Source organism: Diabrotica virgifera, chromosome 1 (genome assembly GCF_917563875.1).
Source record: "Diabrotica virgifera virgifera chromosome 1, PGI_DIABVI_V3a".
NCBI classification, from domain to species: Eukaryota; Metazoa; Arthropoda; class Insecta; order Coleoptera; family Chrysomelidae; genus Diabrotica; species Diabrotica virgifera.
Genome location: NC_065443.1, coordinates 59350067 through 59371648, shown reverse-complemented (window position 1 = coordinate 59371648; position 21582 = coordinate 59350067). Strand labels below are relative to the sequence as shown.

The 21582-nt window shown below is 31.5% G+C and overlaps 1 protein-coding gene across 1 annotated transcript in view; it reads left to right on the top strand.

The window, feature by feature from the left end:
* Positions 1-21582, top strand: part of LOC114333843 (tRNA (cytosine(34)-C(5))-methyltransferase) — a 97923-nt gene that overhangs the window by 55409 nt on the left and 20932 nt on the right. Inside the window, exons 8-10 of the mRNA XM_050656453.1 lie at positions 2371-2515; positions 14974-15245; positions 20184-20364. Of these exons, the coding sequence (XP_050512410.1) occupies positions 2371-2515; positions 14974-15245; positions 20184-20364 (598 nt within the window). The remainder of the gene's footprint in view (positions 1-2370; positions 2516-14973; positions 15246-20183; positions 20365-21582) is intronic.

Sequence of the window (21582 nt, the reverse complement as noted above, 5' to 3'; positions counted from 1 at the left end):
GAAGTTATACTTCTATTACATATTATGTGATTTTAACGAAATTGATATAATGTACTTTAAACAGTTTATTTATATTTCATTTAAATATTAAACTAATTTTAATACTTACTACTTTCCAAAAATTTTTATTAAGACAATACCAAAAAATTAAAAAAATAAAAAAATAAAACGCACACAAACACATTGAAAAATGCCACAAAGAAAAAATGATTTCTGAACAATAATAATTGTTGGCAAAAATTTTAAATACGCATTTTCTGAAAAAAAAAATTATATAACAAATATACTTACAATCATAAAATGCATAAAAAAAAATAAAAAAGTAAAAACTTGCATCGGGATTCGAACCCGCGAATTTGGGGGCGCTTTGATTCGTAATCGAAGCCTAGACTCACTCATCCAATTACACATTATTTGTCATGTGGAAAAATAGGGCAAATAGGATCAAATTTACAATTTAATTGAATCTGAGTGTTAACACAGTTTTGAGGATAAAATGAATCTACTAGAAGATCTAGAAATAAGTAGAGAAATAAAAAGAAATCCTCAAAACTGTGTTAACACTCAGATTCAATTACATTTTAAATTTGATCCTATCTTTAAGAGGAAACAGTAGCGATCAACAGGTAGCGAAAACGCGTTCCAAGATTGCGGCTGTAATTTTGAATATTTTATCGAGATATTTGGCACACGTATTCGTAATATAATAAAGAATGGCGGTACAGAGCCCAATTTGAAAAATATATTAATATGTGTAAATTACTCTGTAATTAAATACAATATTAAAAAAACGAGCCTGTACCGCTATTAAGAAGAACAAAAAAATACACTTTCTTCAAATAAACTTTTTTATCCGATGCCTAGATTTTGTGTCATTTTGGAACTACTAAAATTTTTTATTTCATTAGTAGTTCCAAAATGACACAAAATCTAGGCATCGGATAAAAAAGTTTATTTGAAGAAAGTGTATTTTTTTGTTCTTCTTAATGGCGGTAGAGGCTCGTTTTTTTAATATTGTATTTAATTACAGAGTAATTTTCACATATTAATATATTTTTCAAATTGGACTCTGTACCGCCATTCTTTATTATATTACGAATACGTGTGCCAAATATCTCAAAAAAATATTCAAAATTACAGCCGCAATCTTGGAACGCGTTTTGGCTACCTGTTGATCGCTACTGTATCACCTTAAGAAATTTCTTTAATAATTTTGGTTTAGTATACAGTATACCCAACAATTGCTGTAGGTATTTTGAACATTACTTTTTCGGTATTCTTGAGTTTTCTTTCATTGATTACATATAAGTAGAATATTTGAGATTTGACTTAATCTATTGGTAAAATTGTTAATTTTATAAAATAACAGCTTTCGAACTCTGAACTTGACAAATGAGACTTCACCTTGGTTTGTTTTCATCTAACTTCTTCCACACTTGGTCAAACCATAACGGTTTGTTTTTTAAAAGAATTTTGATAACTTACATACACGTTAACATTTCACTTCAATATTAATAATTGTAATTTTGAAAATTTAACTTTAAAAATTTAGTATCTTCACTTAGAATTCATTTAACCAACACATGGCTTTTTAGCCATTTTCAATTTAATTAATTTTTAATTATTATTTACATACCAATATAGAGGGCGCATAAATTAGTGGTTCCTTCTTTATCATTTTAATGAATGACAGCGCTCAGCTGTTCACGTGAACTCACAATGGTTTGACGCAGCCATGTTGTAATTTTAAACTAAAAAAGAATTTAGATGTGATAAACTTTTAATTTTAAGGGTTTTATACCCGATATCTGTGGCTTTTGCCCAGTATCCATGATTTATCATGTGAATTTTAACAATTGCTCTTCTATGAAGGATTTATAAGAGGACGTAAGTTTTTTCAATCTTTTGTTTATAAAAAATCTCTTATCTTAAATGTCCTTTTAGGAAGCTCTGATGATGGTACGTTATGTGTTGAAAGTACTTAGCTGATTATTAAAAATCTTTTTACACACTTTCAATTTCTTTGAGAACATACACCTGTTTGCCGGTTTGAAGTATAACTATTAACTAACTTTTGTCTGTTTCTTTTCCCACAAATTTCAAAACGCAACAACCATAAATAATCAAACCACAGCTGTGCCACAGCCGCCATATTGAATAATTTTTGACATGTCATTTGAACATCCAATCAGAACAAAGTTATAATGCGACTGCGCCCAGATCGAAGGTTTTAATCATATTAAAATTCACCCTCATATCGCGCCTAAAAAAGTACAACTTCAATAAAAATGTAAAGTATACTTAAGTTATTTTTTTTTGTTATAAAAAATGTATGGCTTTTTCGTGTTCTGATGTTATTTTATATTTAAGGCATGGAAGACTGGTTAGTGTCGAGTAGAAACTTGGAATTTTATGAAACGTTTGAAGACGTTGATGAAAAATGGAGGACCACAATCAGACCTCAGATGTTTCCTCCAAAAGCCGAAGATAGAGAAAAATTTAAATTAAATAGGTGGTAAGAGGACATTTTATAAACTTAAAAAGTATTTTTATATAGAATGTGACCGGACGAAAACGAAATAGAGGCATTCTCAGGAACTATTACAACATTTTTGAAAATCCCAGCGACAAGTCAATTTTTAATAAAAGAGGTATTTTCGATTGTTTTATTTTCACCCCTAAGTCTGGGTAAGAACTCATGACCTCCGACGTCCATACAATGATAAAGTTAGAAACGTTCTTGCACATTCCGAAGCATTTGCGCAGTGATTCGTAGGCATTCGTCTAAAGATACGGATGGTGTTGTATAGACTTTACTTTTTAGGAGTCCTCACGAAAAAATCATAGGTTGACAAATCTGGTGACCGGAGAGGTTATTTGATGCGACCTCTCCTTCCAATCCAAAGCCGTGGAAAATTTTGGTCTAAATATTGACGAACAAGTAAAGCATAACGCGGAGTAGCATCGTCCTTTTAAAAAATGTCAAATGATCTTCATCATATTTTTTATCATTTTCAATAATATCAGTCAAGGCAGGATTAATCACCCCTTCCAGTAATTGTAAATATATTTCACCACTCAAATTGCCAGGTAAAAAATGGTCCGACTAGTCGATTTACTTTTGCGGTTGCTGGAATATATAATATAGATGGAATTTGTTCTTCCTCAAATGCCTTGGACGCTAGTTCCGTTGATTCCCAATACAGCTGCTACTTGCATTGTACTTAACATGGAATGTAGGTGAATATGTCCTAATACTGAAACTTCACTAGGTTCATTAACTACATGCCCTTCAGTTTCCCGTTTTGTATTGCCTACATTCCCAGTTCCTAATTTTTTTTACTAATTCCAAAACATACTTCGCACTGCCGTATTTATCTTGATGTCGATCATTCAATTACTGATCTCTCATTATTGGCACATTAATTGTTCGTAAAATACAACGAAACGATATCTACTCTTTCCTGAATGGAGTAAACGATGGTAATTTAAGCACTAAAAGTAATGCTTACAACTGATATTTACAAGACAATCCTCAAGTTCAATTTCTTGATATTATGTATGTGTTTATATGATGAAATCATGTTTTATGTGTTGGATGTAATATGATGTAATCATGTTGGATGTTTATGTGTTGAAATGATTGTGAAAATTATAATCCCTAATAAAGTGTTAGCGAAAAAAGATATTTTGTGAGGAGTATCAACAAAAAACATCTATCTGTTTGTGGTTCCACGAAAATTATAATTTCTAAAAAGTTCTCGTTGAAAATAATTATTCTTCGATGAATAACATTAAAAAAATATTTTTAATTCTGTATTCATGAAGATTATAACTCCTAATAATGCGCAGTGAAAAGTATGATTCTGAATGAATGACAGCGAAAAATATTTTCTCTGCTCTATACTCTCGAAGACCATAACTTCTAATACGGTGCGGTGAAAAAAAAAATGTTCACAATAATTACCTGTAAAATGAATTATTTCAGATTATATTTCCACGAAAATTAATATTACTAAAAATTTCTCAGCCAAAATAATTACTCTTCGATGAATGACAGCAAAAAAAAAAATCATTTCTATTTCTATGTTTGCGAAGATTATGAATCCTAATAATCCGCGGCGAAAAGAATAATCCTAAAGCGACGGCGAAGACATATTTTGCTTCCTTTTTAAGGAAGTTTTGGCATCGTACGGAAATGTAACTTTGTCAATTCGCATCAGAAACAACTTAACTTATCACTTTTTATCACCAATCGATGTAACTTTTCGAGTAGATCATTAGATCGGTATGTGAATGTATGTGGGCGTGCTTGTATGTGTGTATGTAATCATAATATATTATAATATCCGAAATGACTGTACAGAATTTAATCTTCAAAAGCTTATTTTAAAGGTTTTTGGAATGATAAAATGATTTATGTACATGCAAAAAATTTTGGTGTTGCCGATTAATGCCGATAAATATGTTTAATTTAAATCTTCAAGGAGTTATTTTTTTCGCAATAACAGAAACGTAAATAATTACATAATATATTCGTCATCTATTAAGAACTAGATGTTTTCGTCATAAATATTTTGGGAGTTATGTTCTTCGTGGATGTACCGGGTGTCCCAATAAGAATGGCTCTCGGCCATATCTCAGGAACCGTTTATACTACAGCTTTGGGAAAAAAATTTTTATAACAAAAGTTGCCCCGAGAAAAGCCTGGAAATTATTTTCATAATTGTAAGTCTACCGCTAGAGGGCGTAATTGAATATCAAAAATTAAAAAATCGAAATTTTACAAAATTTGCCTAATGAAAGGGCACTAGAAATCCAATCATCGTATTCTTCATACAATTCTGTGGATATTTTAATAGGGATGTTCACAAAAAATTAAAAAGTCATTTCAAACATGTAAAACGATTAAGAAACACCCTAGGAATAATTGTCCAAAATTTCAACAAAATTGAAAAAGCCTTTCTATAAAAAATCTTTATTATCTATAATCTAGCATTATTTTAAATTTCAAGAACGCTTCTCTATTGGCCTGACGTCACTAGTTGCATACCCCAAGCGCGCGCCTTCTCATACCTGTTTGACGTTTCAGGTCATTTTATTTTGTTCTCTTCTTGTTTTATCAGGGTTAAAGTGGAGTTTTATAGTGAATTTGTTTAGTTTAAAGTGGATAGACTGTTTGTAAGGACATATTTTGGGTTTTACAAAAATAAACAAATAAAATGGAAGAAGGTTTTCAGAAAGCCGATTCGTATAAACTACCGACTGTAGTGTAGATGTAACAATGGTGTATGATTTATTGGCATCTTGTAAAAAAATAAATCTACCACAGCTTTACTGAGTGTATATTCCATATAATTTTCCATGTCTTCTTTAAGCTAAAAAAATAAATGCTTAATACTCCACAAAAAAAAAATAGAGAAAGTTGTATGCATGCATTGTACGCATGCATATTATATACATACATTGGCTGGTTATTACTTTACCTTGGTTAGGTGTATTAAAAATATTTTTATTCTTCTTCATGTGCCTTGCCCGTTGTGGACGTTGGCTATCATCATGGCAACTTTAATTTCATTTGAGGCGTTTCTGAATAACTCGATCGATTTTTGTCCAAATCATTGGCGTAAGTTTTTAAGTCATGAGTGTCTTTTCTTCCGGGTCCGCGTTTGCTCTCTATTTTACCTTGCGTTATCAGTTGGAGTATACGATATTTATCATGCCTCATGATATGACCGAAATATTTAAGATTTCGTTTCTTAATTGTAAAAGAGATTTCTTTTTGTTTTCTCATTCGACGCAATACCTGTACGTTGGTGTGGGTCGCCCAGGATATTTTGAGGATACGTGGGTACACCCACATCTCGAATGCCTCTAGCTTTTTCATTAATGTTTCCATTATTGTCCAGGCCTCTGCGCCATATAGCAAGACCGGAAATAATAACATTTTAGCAGCCGCATTTTTAGTGGGAGAGATATTATGTCGCAATGGGTGAAAATATTTCTCATGCATGTTGTTAAATGTTGCTATGTCCTTTTCAACTCTAGATCTTATTTCGGTTGTTTCGTATTTCGAGTTGACAACTGTTCCAAGGTAAAAAATATTTTTGAACTTGGGTATTATACATTTTCATTTCAACCAATCTTTTCACTAAATTATTAATGATTTTAATATAATATACAATCATACAATCAATATACAGTCATACCTACATCCACATGTAGTTATTTCAAGGTTTACTTTTACTGTATGTATTATTAGAATCCCGTTTTTTTTAGGAATATCCCAGTATAAGAAATACAAATTTGAGGTCCCGAAACTTTTTCATTTACTCTTTAAGGGGGTAGGTGCAAAATCTTGGTCCAATGCTATTTAAATTCATTCATTTTTTTCGAATCCTGAGAAAACTAATAAGTATTTTTGAAAAATGTAAATGCAGAAAGAACAATTACATTATTACCAAGGGCCGAAAGTCTCTGAAAAACTTCTATAATGTTTATTTTATTAAGTTAGTTCTTTAAGTTAGTTATTTTAAGTTCTAGCTGCAACAAACCATTTCTTTTTCTGTTTTAAATTGGCTGGAACGGTAATAAAAATCTTGTCAGAACTGTTTTTTGATGTATTTACACACCCAGGAACAAAACACCACTTATTTGGCTTTATTTTTAATAATTAAATACGTAAAAAACTGCGCACATTCAAATACACTGAGTAAATAAGTATACAAAACTAGGCGTCGATCAAAGACGTTACGACTGCTGACGTCACAGACCGTAGCCTCGCTGCAGGGTACCGTTTTTCTAGCCTCCAAGAAAATCAACATTATGAACTCATTTATCTTAAAAAATATACATTTTTAAACAGTTTTATGATTGTTACGTTTTTATATACCTTGTAATCTATTGAATTTAACTATATTTAAAAATTAGTGAACATCCCTATTCACAAGTTTAAGTCTACCTGTGCAAATAAGAGGTGGGGGTGAGTGGGAACCTTGTTATAAAAAAATCGCTGTAAGTCCGGTTCTGCTTAATCGATTTTTACAAACTTGGTCTTGTTGAAAACAGCTCTTCTTCGTCAATGTAATAGTTATGATTTGGAAACAGCCTATTACGTAATATGCCGGTTAGAAGGCGCTATTTATTTTTTTTAGAAATCTAGTTTTCTTTGGAAAATATTAAATACAAGTATGTATTTTTTTCCTGTATTACAAAATTAGACCAAATTAGCAACAGAATACCGAAAACCGTATGTCGATACCTTTTTTCTATCTCGAGATATCTTAAGAAACGTGTAAATTTTAAACATAACTGTTGCTGTCATATAAGTGGAAATATAGAAGCACGTAGTGTGCCATGGAAAAAACAAAAGATCATTGTCCAGATGTCACCGTATATAATGAATCAAAACAACAATAGGACAAATAACACTATAAAATATAACAAAAAAAGAGTGTGTGTACTTTGTACGCGAGTAAGAAGTTATACTTCTATTATTATGATTTTAACGAAATAGATATATTTTAAACAGTTTAATTTTACTTTTATTTAAATATTACACTAATTTTAATACTTAAAATAATACCAAAAAAATAGCGTTAATATGAAAATTTTTAAGAAGAATTTTATTCCTGGGTATATCGTAAATTTTTATGAATTGTTGCCTCCGCGCATTTGCTTTTTTCTCGATGAATCGGAGAAAATGTAAAAACGTCAGATTTTCTACACAAATTTTTAATTTTTATTTCATTATATATTTTAATATCAATTATCCTATTCCCAACTAAGATAAATACATAATTGTTATTGTCACCGGTAAACTAAGTTAAGGAAGTCAAAGTGGAAACAAGTAGTGTGCTATGAAAAAAATAGAACTATTAGAAATATTAACCTCAAAAAGTCCTCATGTGTCAAATCAGTAAAACATAAAAATTTGTTCATTGATGGTTTGTTGCGGTTTGTTTCTATTAAATTTTATATAAAATTTATACAGAGTGAAATTCAAGATGATGCTTACAAACTAAGAAGCATTTGACATGATAGCTACATTCTTTGAATGCATAAGAAATGCAACTGTGCGGCTAGAATATATGCAATGAAATATCCCCAAAGACATCACCCCAGTAGTAGAGTTTTTCATAATTTGGTTTGATTTATTATATACGGTGACATCTGGAAAATGTTTCTTTGTTTTTTTTTCATAGCACACTACTTGCTTCTATTCTATATATTTCCACTTATATGACAGCAACAGTTATGTTTAAAATTTACACGTTTCTTAAGATATCTCGAGATAGAAAAAAGGTATAGACATGCGGTTTTCGGTATTCTGTTGCTAATTTAGTCTAATTTTGTAATACAGGAAAAAAATACATACTTGTATTTAATATTTTCCAAAGAAAACTAGTTTTCTCAAAAGAAAATAAATAGCGCCTCCTAGGCGGCATATTACGTAATAGGCTGTTTCCAAATTATAACTATTACATTGACGAAAAAGAGCTGTTTTCAACAAGACCAAGTTTGCAAAAATCGGTTAAGCAGAACCGGACTTACAGCGATTTTTTCATAACAAGGTTCCCATTCACCCCCACCTCTTATTTGCACAGGTAGACTTAAACTTGTGAAATAAAATATGCGCAGAATTTTATGAAGAATACAATAATCGGATTTCCAGTGCCCTTTCATTAGGCAAATTTTGTAAAATTTCGATTTTTTAATTTTTTATATTCAATTACGCCCTCTAGCGGTGGACTTACAAATATGAAAATAATTTCCAGGCTTTTCTCGAGGCAACTTTTGTTATAATTTTTTTTCCCAAAGCTGTATTATAAACGGTTCCTGAGATATGGCCGAGCGCCATTCTTATTGGGACACCCGGTACAGACAAAAATTATTATTTTTTGTTGTTCCTGGTCTAAAAATAATTCTTTTCGTCACAAATATTTTTAAATTTATAATCTTCTTGGGCACGTAAATGGCAATAATTTTTTTCGCCGATATCTGTAAAGAAGTAATTGTTTTCCCCACAACCTTTTGAAAATTATAGTATTCGCCGGTACATTAACAAAATTATTTTTTTTGTAGTCACTTATTGAAAAATGATTCCTTCGCTGTAAATCTTCTAGGAATTATTTTTTTCGCGAGAACAGAAAGAAATAATTGTTTTCGTCGGCATCTATTATGAACTAAATCTGTTCGTTTTAAATATTTTGGGAGTTATAATCTTCGCGGACACGCATATAAAAAATTGTATCGCCAACACTTATTAAAGAGTTATTATTTTCACTGAAAATGTATTAGGAATCACATTAATTATAGGTACCAGCGATGATCCCAAGTGTCATTAATAATGTTGGGGTGATTCTTACCTTGGCCTAGGGCGAAAGTAAAATAATCAAAAATGTGCCTCCTTTCATCAAAAATTGACCTGTGGCTGGATTTTTCAAAAGTGTTGTCGTAGTTCCTGATAATGCCTCTGCTTAGTTTTCATACGACCACTTTGTATTGTAGGTATTTGTAACTGCTCATTCATTTCTGTACAACATGTCGTTCATTTCTTCATGTCACTTCTATATAAAATTTTAGTCGCGTGACTAAAGCTGGCCAATAAACTGAACTGAAAAATTATTTTAATACAGTGTGTTTAAATCGCTAGATGGCCAGGTGATGACTGAATATTTTTAGAAAAAACTTGGAAAACTCCTGATACTATCAGAATTTACCTAGAAACGTCTGCTTTTTTAAGATAATTATTGCTCAAGTAACTAAAACTCTTGCCATTAAAAAAAAATCATTTTTGCTAATTATGGGTCATATATTTTACTTGTCATCAATACGGAGGTCGGCAATCATCATAGCTATTCGGATTTTAGCAACGGCTTATTTTCTCTTTTATATACATCCGTACCATTCTCTCAGGTTGCGCAGCCATGATATTCTACGTCTTGCTATGCTTTTTTTCCTTGAATGTTTCTTTGGATAATTAATTAAAGCAAGTTGTATATATAGGGTGAGGCAGATAACTGGCCTATTAGAAATATCTCGAGAACTAAAGGCAACAGAATAATGAAAATTGGAATAAAGGGGTTTTGAGGGATGATCTATTAAATGAAAATATTTTCATCTCTTTGCAACTTCCGGTTATACCGGAAGTTGCTTATAACTTGTTTTTTTTTTAAATGGGACACCCTGTATATTTTTACATTTTTGGATTCTACTCAATATCTTCTTTCTTAAAATATGAGATTTTGTAATATTATACAGGGTATTTTAAAAGATATTTACGTTTTTTTTATTAATTTCGTAGCAATATTCACACCCAGTAGAATTGTAATAGTTTGACATTAGAAAATCTGCTAACGTTCAAGTGATTTTTAATATAGTCTATTATCGTTAAGAATCATTAGTATAGCTAATTTTGAAATATTAGTATACAGGGTTGGTCGAAACTCGGAATGAATATTTTCTGAGTTTTCTTAAATGGAACACCCTGTATTTTAGTATTGTAATGAAATGATATTTTATGGTACTTTTTTCTTTCTTAAGCATTCCCTATACCTAACTGCTTAAATTTGTGAGTTATTGGTGATTCAAACTAAACATTAATTGCAACAAAAAATACGTAAAATTTTATTAGGTTGGCCATGAAAATATTCAATCACAAACAATTTTTCATAAATAAATACATATTAATCCAGACCGATCCTTAAAATTACCAATAATGGTTTAGCTATCAAAATAGCTACATAGTTAAGATTGTTGGTGTGACTAACAATTAAGCACAAATTAAAGCAGTTAGGTATAGGGAATGCTTAAGAAATAAAAAAGTACCATAAAATATCATTTCAGTACAATACTAAAATACAGGGTGTTCCATTTAAGAAAACTCAGAAAATACTCATTCCGAGTTTCGACCAACCCCGTATACTAAAATTAAAAATTTAGCTATACTAATGATTCTTAACAATAGTAGACTATATTAAAAATCATTTGAACGTAAGTAGAGTTTTAGTTGTCAAACTACTACAGTTCTACAGGGTGTGAATATTGCTACGAAATTAATAAAAAAACGTAAATATCTTTTAAAATACCCTGTATAATATTACAAAATCTCATATTTTAAGAAAGAAGATATTAAGTAGAATCCAAAAATGTAAAAATATACAGGGTGTCCCATTAAAAAAAAACCAAGTTATAAGCAACTTCCGGTATAACCGGAAGTTGCAAAGAGATGAAAATATTTTCATTTAATAGATCTTCCCTCAAAACCCCTTTATTCCAATTTTCATGACTCTGGCCTATTAGAAATATCTCGAGAACTAAAGGCAACAGGATCATGAAAATTGGAATAAAGTGGTTTTGAGGGATGATCTATTAAATGAAAATATTTTCATCTCTTTGCAACTTCCGGTTATACCGGAAGTTGCTTATAACTTGGTTTTTTTAAATGGGACACCCTGTATATTTTTACATTTTTGGATTCTCCTCAATATCTTCTTTCTTAAAATATGAGATTTTGTAATATTATACAGGGTATTTTAAAAGATATTTACGTTTTTTTATTAATTTCGTAGTAACATTCACACCCTGTAGAATTGTAATAGTTTGACATTAAAAACTCTGCTTACGTTCAAGTGATTTTTAATATAGTCTATTATTGTTAAGAATCATTAGTATAGCTAATTTTGAAATTTTAGTATACAGGGTTGGTCGAAACTCAAAATGAATATTTTCCTGAGTTTTCTTAAATAGAACACCCTGTATTTTAGTATTGTAATGAAATGATATTTCATAGTACTTTTTTATTTTTTAAGTATTCCCTATACCTAACTGCTTTAATTTGTGAGTTATTGGTGATTCAAGCTAAACATTAATTGCAACAAAAAATACGTAAAATTTTATTAAGTTGGCCTTGAAAATTTTCAATAACAAATAATTTTTCAGAAATAAATACATATTAATCCAGACTGATCCTTAAAATTACCAATAATGGTTTAACTATCAAAATACCTACGTAGTTAAGATTGTTGGTGCGACTAACAATTAAGCACAATTTAAAGCAGTTAGGTATAGGGAATGCTTAAGAAATAAAAAAGTACCATAAAATATCATTTCATTACAATACTAAAATACAGGGTGTTCCATTTAAGAAAACTCAGAAAATACTCATTCCGAGCTTCGACCAACCCTGTATACTAAAATTAAAAATTTAGCTATACTAATGATTCTTAACAATAGTAGACTATATTAAAAATCATTTGAACGTAAGTAGAGTTTTAGTTGTCAAACTGCTACAATTCTACAGGGTGTGAATATTGCTACGAAATTAATAAAAAAAAACGTAATTATCTTTTAAAATACCCTGTATAACATTACAAATCATCATATTTTAAGAAAGAAGACATCGAAGAGAATCCAAAAATGTAAAAATATACAGGGTGTCCCATTAAAAAAAACGAAGTTATAAGCAGATGAAAATATTTTCATTTAATGATCTTCTTTCAAAACTCCTGTATTCCAATTTTCATGATTCTGTTGCCTTTAGTTCTCGAGATATTTCTAATAGGCCAGTTATCTGGCTCACCCTGTATATCTCTCTCCACGCGTAATTTGCTCGAGATATTCCAATTTTCTGGTTTTGATTGTATGTATGATTTCCATTAATTTATTCATCTTTCTCAGAACATCTTTGTTTGTGACGTGTTCTGTCCATGTAAATTTTAGAATTTTTCTCTACACCCAAACTCGATGATTCCAGTTTTTTCATTGATCCGAATTCAAAGTTCAAGCTTCCATCCCATAAAACAAAGTCGTGAAAACGTAGCACTTAGCCGACCTGACTTTTAAGGCTAATTTAGACGACGCTAGTAACTACTACGAGTCACTAAAACCTAGTACTGACTTTTAGTACTCTCATTGTGTAAATAATTGGTGTTTTATATTCCAGTATAGTATTTGCTGTGAGTGTTCATGACAGTCAAGTAGATAGAAAGCCATTCTATTTGCTGGAACGAGTAGGTTCCTCTACCAATACTCGACTTTATGATGCACTAGCACAGCATAGACACAAATTTGTTCTCTATTCTGTGACACTAGCACCGTAGAGACCGGTTACACGCTTCTAGTTAGTAACAGTAATCGGTGATTATTTGAGGTGTTACGAAGTCTCTGATAGCGCGTACCACGCATTCTCATACAATTTTGATATTCGGGAATGAATTCTAAAGTCAGTTCCTTAAACATACTTGAAGCCATACGTGCGGATCTTCTAGCCAGCCAGTTCCTTACCCATATTCTTGTTTGCTAGTTTTCTTCTGATTCTACTACATAATTCCATCAATTCTTCGCACAAAATATTACCACACATCTTAAACACCTTTGCATCAAAGATATTTTTATATACAGGGTGTTAGTAAATAAGTATGAAAGACTTAAATACTAATTCTAAATGAAAAAATAATGTAGGTTTGCTCGATAAACATATGTCCGCAAATGCTTCGTTTCCGAGATACGGGGTGTTGAAATTTTTATTTCGAACTGCCGATTTATTTATTGCTCTAAGACCCGTTAAGCTATGAAAATGAAATTTGGTGTGTTTTAAGGGGTAGTTATTGTGCATTTTTTGACACACAACTAAGAATTTTGTATTCATCATTGGCGCGCCTACGGGTAATGGTCTGAATTTTTTTAAAGAAAAAACTAGTACGCCACTGAGATATTTCAAATTGAAAATTATTTTTAAATTCCACGTCTAATTTACGATAAAATACCTTTCTTGCCTTTTTTCGTATGGTGCACCGTTTTATGCAGAAAAATAAAACATCTTGACGCGTATTTTTCATTTTTTAATACAAAAAACCCATAAAATTCTTTTATAAAAGGTATATTTGCTAAAATCCCTATACAGGGCTACATCACAGAACAGAACTAGTTTTTAATCGGTTGACCGATCATCATCAGTGTTTGCTCGAATCTAACTTGCTAACCACCAAAGTAAAAAATATTTGGGTAAAAACCCTTTAAAATTAATCCGTGATAGGAACATAGAAAAATGATGTGAATTTAAACATGAATGTTTAAAATATCCAATGTTTCATGCATTTTATGGTTTTTTGTAATAAATGGTATACAGCCAACTACAGGAAATTTTTTCCTCGTGGATTTTTTGATACATTATCAAGAAATATCTAATATAATAATACTAAACTGGAACAGTAACAGAAAATATTACTAATAAGATTTTAACTAGGTGCAGAGCTACAACAAATGTTAAAAATGACCTCCTTTAGAGGTTACAGAAGAATTTTATATTCATCATTGGCGCATTCTTATTAATTGAAAAAGTCGCAGAAAAAGGATGTACCAGTAAGAACTTTCAACGCGAAAAGTCTCAGGTTTAAATGACTATTTACCATTTTAATTTTATTAAATTGGTGGATTCTGCATCTGAGACTCTTCAATTTGTTATGAGATGTCGCTGTATCGCGTCTAATGGGAAATTTGAATTATTTTTCAGATTCCCTTTAAAATGATGGTGGAGCTATTTTTCGATTCAGAGGTGTGCACGCTTACAAAAGCTACTGATGACGCCTGAAATGGTAGAAACAGCCTGTCTAGCGGGTGTGCAACCCTCTGAATCGAAAACAAGCAAAACCATCATTTATTATTTTATTTCCTTTACTCGGTTTGAGTACTGAAAGTTCCTCTGCTGTCTTTTTCCTAGACGAATGAAGGCGGAATGTGATCGTTTCCCTTTCGTTTTCTATATTCGTCGTCTGCTGTCTTATTAATTGAAAAAGTCGCAGAAAAAGGATGTACCAGTAAGAACTTTCAACGCGAAAAGTCTCAGGTTTAAATGACTATTTACCATTTTAATTTTATTAAATTGGTGGATTCTGCATCTGAGACTCTTCAATTTGTTATAATCCATATGTTTAAATATATTGTAATTATTTAGACAATTTTTAATTGTAGCATAAGAATTTTACCCCATCAACAAAATACCGGTGCGTTTTTTGTAGCCGTCTTACGAAAACTTAAACCGTTAACTGCGAAGGACAAATCAACAGTACGAGAACAGGAAGACCAGGACGTACAGGAATCTAAAAAACGTGAAAATGAAGACAATCTGCCACATAATCAGAGAAAAAAGCGCAAAAAGGATGTATATAAAGAGGATCCTTTCGTCTTTTTCAACGATGATGAGCCTGTGTGGAATGACATTAAAAGTTTTTACCAAGTTTCAGGTAACTATATATTATTTATTTATTAAGCTCAACAGGCCTTGTAGGCCTAGGGCTAAAACGTTTACATTTCTGATTAGATTTTATTTTAGTCTTATAAATTTTTTTTTGAAGCTATACTTCTTTAGACGCGATTGAGAGTAAAATTTCATAATGTGTATTACACATTTGCACACAAACAGTATGGCGTTTAGTTGCTGAATCTTTCATCTTTCAAGTTATGTGTAAATATATCAGTGCAAGAAAAGGTGTGAAAAGAATATATTAGTGTTTTTAGTAAATGTATTATTTATTATAATTTTTGTGTCTTTGGATTTGTCTTCCTCGGGAATAAGATATTTTATAATAATAGTAAGTATATTTAAAGTATTTTTGTATTAAATTTGTCAGTATGTATGAAAAATCTTGTAACCTGTCAAAGCAAAAGGGATATAGCTCAGTGGTAGAGCGTGTGACCGGAGATCAAGAGGTCCAGGGTTCAAATCCCGGACGATTCATATTTTTTTTTTATATCTTTGGTATCGTTTTAATAAATTTTTTTTAAAAGTGGTAGGTAAAGAAAGTTAGTTTAATATTTAAATAAAATACAAATAACCTGTTAAGTATATTAATTTCGTTGAAATCATAATAATAGAAGTATAACTTCTTACGTGCGTACAAAGTACACACACATTCATTTTTTTATTTAGAAAGTATAGCCGCATCCACCTTAATGGTGATTAGCGGCGGCTACAGAATACAAAGCTAAATTTTATAAAATATTCCTATGAATTTTTGAGTAATTAGTAGTCCATTGATTAATATTAGTCCATTGAGTAATTAGTACCCAATAAATTACTTATACATTTAGGTATGTCTACTTGCACAAAACACGATTCTTAATGTAAGCTTTTATATCACTCGCGGTATTTCGACACTCATCTTTTCTATATCAGCACATACGACAATTTCACTCGCGCACTGGTTGGCTTTTTCGTTGCCTGCAATGCCAATGTGGGATGGTATCCATAAAAATCTGATTCGTCTAGCGTTTTCTTGAGCCTGCATCAGTTCGAATTTTATGTGTTTCTCAATAGGACATTTGGGATAGATCTGTTTAAGGGTTTGAAGAGCGCTTAGTGAGTCACTTAAGTTAACTGAATTAGAAATGTCATTAGAATTCATATGCATGATAGCTTTGAGCACTGCATAGAGCTTAGCAGATAAAATCGCAATAGAAAATTCAGAAATAAGTGTTTGAAAGGTTGGTAGTCGATGGAAAAATTTATCTATATTCTATTTCAGTAGCTTAGTGAATTTTATTATATGAAAATGTAAGTTTACTGGCTAACCTGAGATGACTCGCCCTCGGATTCAGAGACCTCGTTACCCAAGTGTCGTAGGATTTTCTTTCTGAGAGTGGTGATAAAACGTTTGGATGATCTGTTTTTCAATTGTGTATAAACTTCAGTTAACATATGGTGTAATCGTATTAGGTCGGGAGTAAAATCTTGAATAATCTTACTAATAAGAATGTTCAGTTGGTCATAATTGAGGACAAAAGGGGTTTGACAGGTTCAAGGTCATATGGTTTTAATGATTTCGATGCTATATGCTCCTCGTCGCTTTTAATCTTCTTGGCTTTAGGTTTAGATGTAGGTACAGTAAAGGGTTTTTCTGTATGACTTGTTTCTGGAGAAGTGAGAACCTCGCTGATACTACGTTTCGACTGAAGGTCGACATTAATGGCCATGGAGCTGTCCATGGTGCTAACTTCTTGATTTTCTTCTATATTAGGATTGTTCAGATTATTTGCTGAGCTTTCTTCGATAGAAATTTGTTCGTGAGATAGAATTGTAGCTGTAGGTTGAGACATGGTTTCAGGTGAGGAAGAAGATAGAGGTTGACTGTTATTTGAATTTGCTATTGATTCCATTTTATCGGGACAATTTGTGGCGATATGTCCAGACTTTTTGCAGGTATAACAGACCATAGTTTGTAAGAAAATTCGATATGTTGTATTATCGAAGTCTAAAGTGAATGATTCGGGTAAGCAGATATTGTGAGGACTAATGTATATTTGTCTTCTGAAACTTCCATCTTTGTATATTTTAGAAACTGTTTGCTTAATTCGTAAACACATGCATATGTTTCCAGCAAGGCCTCATCATTACTACTCCACCAGAAATTCAACTTTTGATTCTATTTACCGATCCCGTCTTCTGAGTTAGTAAAGAAATCTATACTATATTCCGCAAAAAAACTATACAACCATCTCCCTTTACAATTCAAATCTGCAACATCCTTTCTCAAGTTCCGTAAAATGACAAAAGCTCATTTATCTAAAAGACCATATTATTCAGTAGAAGAGTTTCTTAATGACTAACTAAGAAATCACAGTAATGTACAAGTAACTAAAGTGTATTTATCTATATTTGGGTGTCACATACAGCAGCTTAAACTTATTAGTTCCTTTGTTTGTGTTTTATTATATTATGTTGTATGTTCAATTTTGCAATTTATAGTAATTTTGCAATATATTGGTTTTTGTTTTTTTACTTCACTTTTTTAACTTGTTTATATTTTTTTTATTGACGATTTATCTAATTTTATAAAATTGTATTTGTTATTGTTATGTATATCTTTTTCGTGACTCTATGTTAAGCTTTGTCCATAAAATTGTATAATTTTCAGTGACAATAAAGCATATTTCTATTGTATTCTATAACTCAAAATATGATTGTATTCAGGAAGATTGGAACTGATTTTTAGAAAAGTGACTGGGGAGAGAAGATTAAGTCCTATTTTTTGTAAATAATCAATTAACAAACTGTGTGGTATACTGGGACATACGTTTGATAACTTCGACTGGAGAAATCAGTCTTCTAGCTTGTACAATATTATTCTTGATTTTTATTTGTCCTTGCTTTTGCATAAATTTGTCCACCAGTTGTTTGCTTGAAAGGTACATACATATCTGATTGTTTGATAATCGAGACGAAAATATAATATTTTTTGGTTGAATTAGATTGCCCAACGGAATTAAGTAATCTTGCAGCTTCGTATTTTCTAAGGCTCTGAAGACAACCGCTTGCAGTTTGGACGGGAAAGGTGTAGAAGTTGCTGCTGAATTGAATAGGTTTTATTGGTATTTGTCTGCAATTGTTGTACATGTTGCGAGTCAGAGAGACTCTGAATGTTAGGTTTCATTTTTAATTTTAACACGAGACATGTGTTTAAAAATAATACGGACCTGACCAGTAATTAAGCAGGTAATTAAACCAGTAACGAAACTGGAATAAATTGTACCTTATATCGTACTTTATTGATGTTATTAAATAAGAATTAGCCAAAACTGGCTTACCACGTTATATTGAACAAAAATAATACGATGGTATCTAATAAACTTATAATAAAATGCACTTACTGGTATCTAATAAACTAGTCACTGAACTATTTACAAATAAACTATTACTCTTTCTGCACAAAATTTGCAATTTTGTTGAGACCAGAAATAAACACGCATTACGGTAGGTCATTCAGGGCCGAATTCTTTTATAAATTTTATTTGATTTCACTTCAGTCGTTTTATACACTCCTTCACCACCTCCCTCCATACCCTTCTGTTCAATAATAGTTCTTTCCATCTCTCAATGTTACTTTTCTTCGGGTCTTCGTTCACACTGTCCTTCCATCTTTTCCTTGGCCTGCCTTTCCCGCTCTTTTGTATTGGTCTTCGTGAGAGTACCATTTTTGGCATTCTTTCAGAACCCATTCTACTGTAGGTCTGATAACAGTCTGATAAATTCTGATTTTTGTTTTTCTTGATACGTATTTCGATTTCATTAATGTTTGTAATGCTCCATACTTTTTATTTCCTTTTGTTATTCTTGCCTTTATCTCCCCTTCTTCATGACCATTTGCATGTATTTTGGCTCCCATGTAATTAATTTCGTTGGCTCTTTGGAACGAGTATCTCCATCTATTTGTAATATGATGTTATTTTCTTTTTCTTTTTGGATTGCTCCCATTATCATGCCTTTTTTTCATTTATTTTAAGTCCCAATTTTTTGGCTTCTATTATTATGTTTTTCATTAACTTTTGTAGTTCTTTCTTGCTTGTTGCGAATAGTGTCAAATCATCTACAAATGCATTGGTGGCCGTTTTTAAATATCGTTTCTTACATGTTTATTCTGCTTTCCCTGATTATTCCTTCCAATGTTAGGTTGAATGCAGTTATTGATAGAGGGTCTCCTTATCGTAATCCTTCCTTGGTTTCAAACTTCTTGGATGTTTCCATGCTATTTCGTTTGTTGTATTTGCCATCGTCAGCTTTACCACTCTGACAATTTTACTTGGTTTCCCTAATTCTTTCATCAGTTCGTACATCTGCTGTGTATTTACTGTGTCGTAGGCCTGCTTAAAGCTTAGCGTAAACAAAGTGTATACTACTGATTTTTGTTCGTAACAGGTAGTCTGTATTTCTTATAAGGCAAATATTTGGTCCGTCGTTGATATGTTGTTTCTAAAATCTACCTGGTGTTCTCCAAATTTTTTTCCGAATACTGATTTAGCCTTTTTCTTACACTTTGTGTCAAGTTTTTGTAAACTATTTTTAGTAGTGCACTGCCTCTATAGTTTTTGCATCGCGTTTTATCCTCTTTTTTATGTATACATATCCTTGCTTTGGTCCACATTAGTTAAAACTATTTTAAAGACTTTTGTAATCATTTTCAAAAAAGGACGGTGTACTGGGAACTAATAGGATCTGTCTCAGTAAAAAAAGTCATAATATAAAAATATTTTGTGAACAATGTCACATATGTACAAACATCCAACGAAAATTTTATTGGTATCGTGAATAAACTTTGGCTACTTATGCCAAATAAACTTCAGGACCTAACATATTTCTTCGAAATGCTGGTTTCCTATCTAATCCTTTTAATTTTGTTTCATTGTAGATAAATTCGACTCGAAGTGTCTACTAACAAGGTGCCATGTTGGTAAAAAGAAGAACATATACCTTACATCTGATGCTGTCCGAAATTTGGTAATATCCAACCAAGGAACTGTTAAATTCATCAACACGGGCATTAAAGCTTTTGTGCGTTGTGATAACAAAAATATGAAATGTGCATTTAGGTAAGTTACGTTGTCAAATGTCTTTATAGTTATTAGATCGAAAAAAGGGGGTTACCTGGAAAGTTTTACGGGAGTTTTGAAAATTGATATTGTATGGATTTCGGTATGTTTTTTTGAACTTCAACTTTGCTACCTCGTATCTCCGCCGCTCGCGCCGCCATATCCAAAAAATGGCGCCTGATAACAGTTTTTTGAGAATATCTTCTTTCCGACGCATTTTATGAAAAAAATATTTGTACAAAATTAAACTAGAAAAAATTTCCTACAATTTATGTATTTATAATTTTTTCTTTAAAATCAATCGTATTTGCGTACCAGCGTCAGAAAGTATTCTTCACCTACGTCACCACGTGTTTTTCATATATTTTTCTAAAGTATTCCTACTATTGCTGCCGGTATTAATCCTTTCCAGTCAGAGGATCTCATTTTGATGATCTCTAGTTTCTGATGTCGTACTCTTTTGATAGAGTACGACATCAAAAACTCGTAGAACTTTTAAAGAAAATAATGTGGACAGTCGAGGTATACGGGTTATTCTCGTTCTCTACTGGAATCAAAAAGCAAAGGTTAGAATCGATAATGTCGAAACAGAAACTATAGAAATCAAAAGAGGTGTTAGACAGTTATGTTAGTCAGGCGTGTTATCTCCATATTGGTATTCAATCTGTACAGCGAAGCTATTTTTAAGGAAGCAATATCATAGGAAGAAAAGGATATATCAATAAACGGAAAAATCTTGAACAACACAAGATTCGCAGGCGAAGATATAGATCTTCTGATTCTTTTTACAGCTCTATGTACACGATCAAACGTGTACTTTCTCAAACCAGGAAAAGGAAAAACTTCCCAACAAATATACTCCACTGAAAGTATCATAGATAAAAATTGAAGAAAAATCGTCTGCGTAAAAGGTATATTTATTTTAAAAACCCCAAAAAAGGGCTAGAAATACAATACATAACGTTTTCGCTCTAAAGAAAGCATTATCAGTGTTCTTTGCTAGCTCTGCATGCTAAGCCACCAAAAATACATAGGTTAAAAGCTTTAAAATGTCGACTAAATGTTTTACATTAAAATATTAAGTGCTTAATCCTGACGATGGATGAAATTACTAAGGATCTACCCTAAGGCATTATATGACCGTCCACGATGCTATATTACACGATGCACTTTTAAAATCTTCGCTAACCATCTGTGTAAAGTGGAACGATTTAGGTC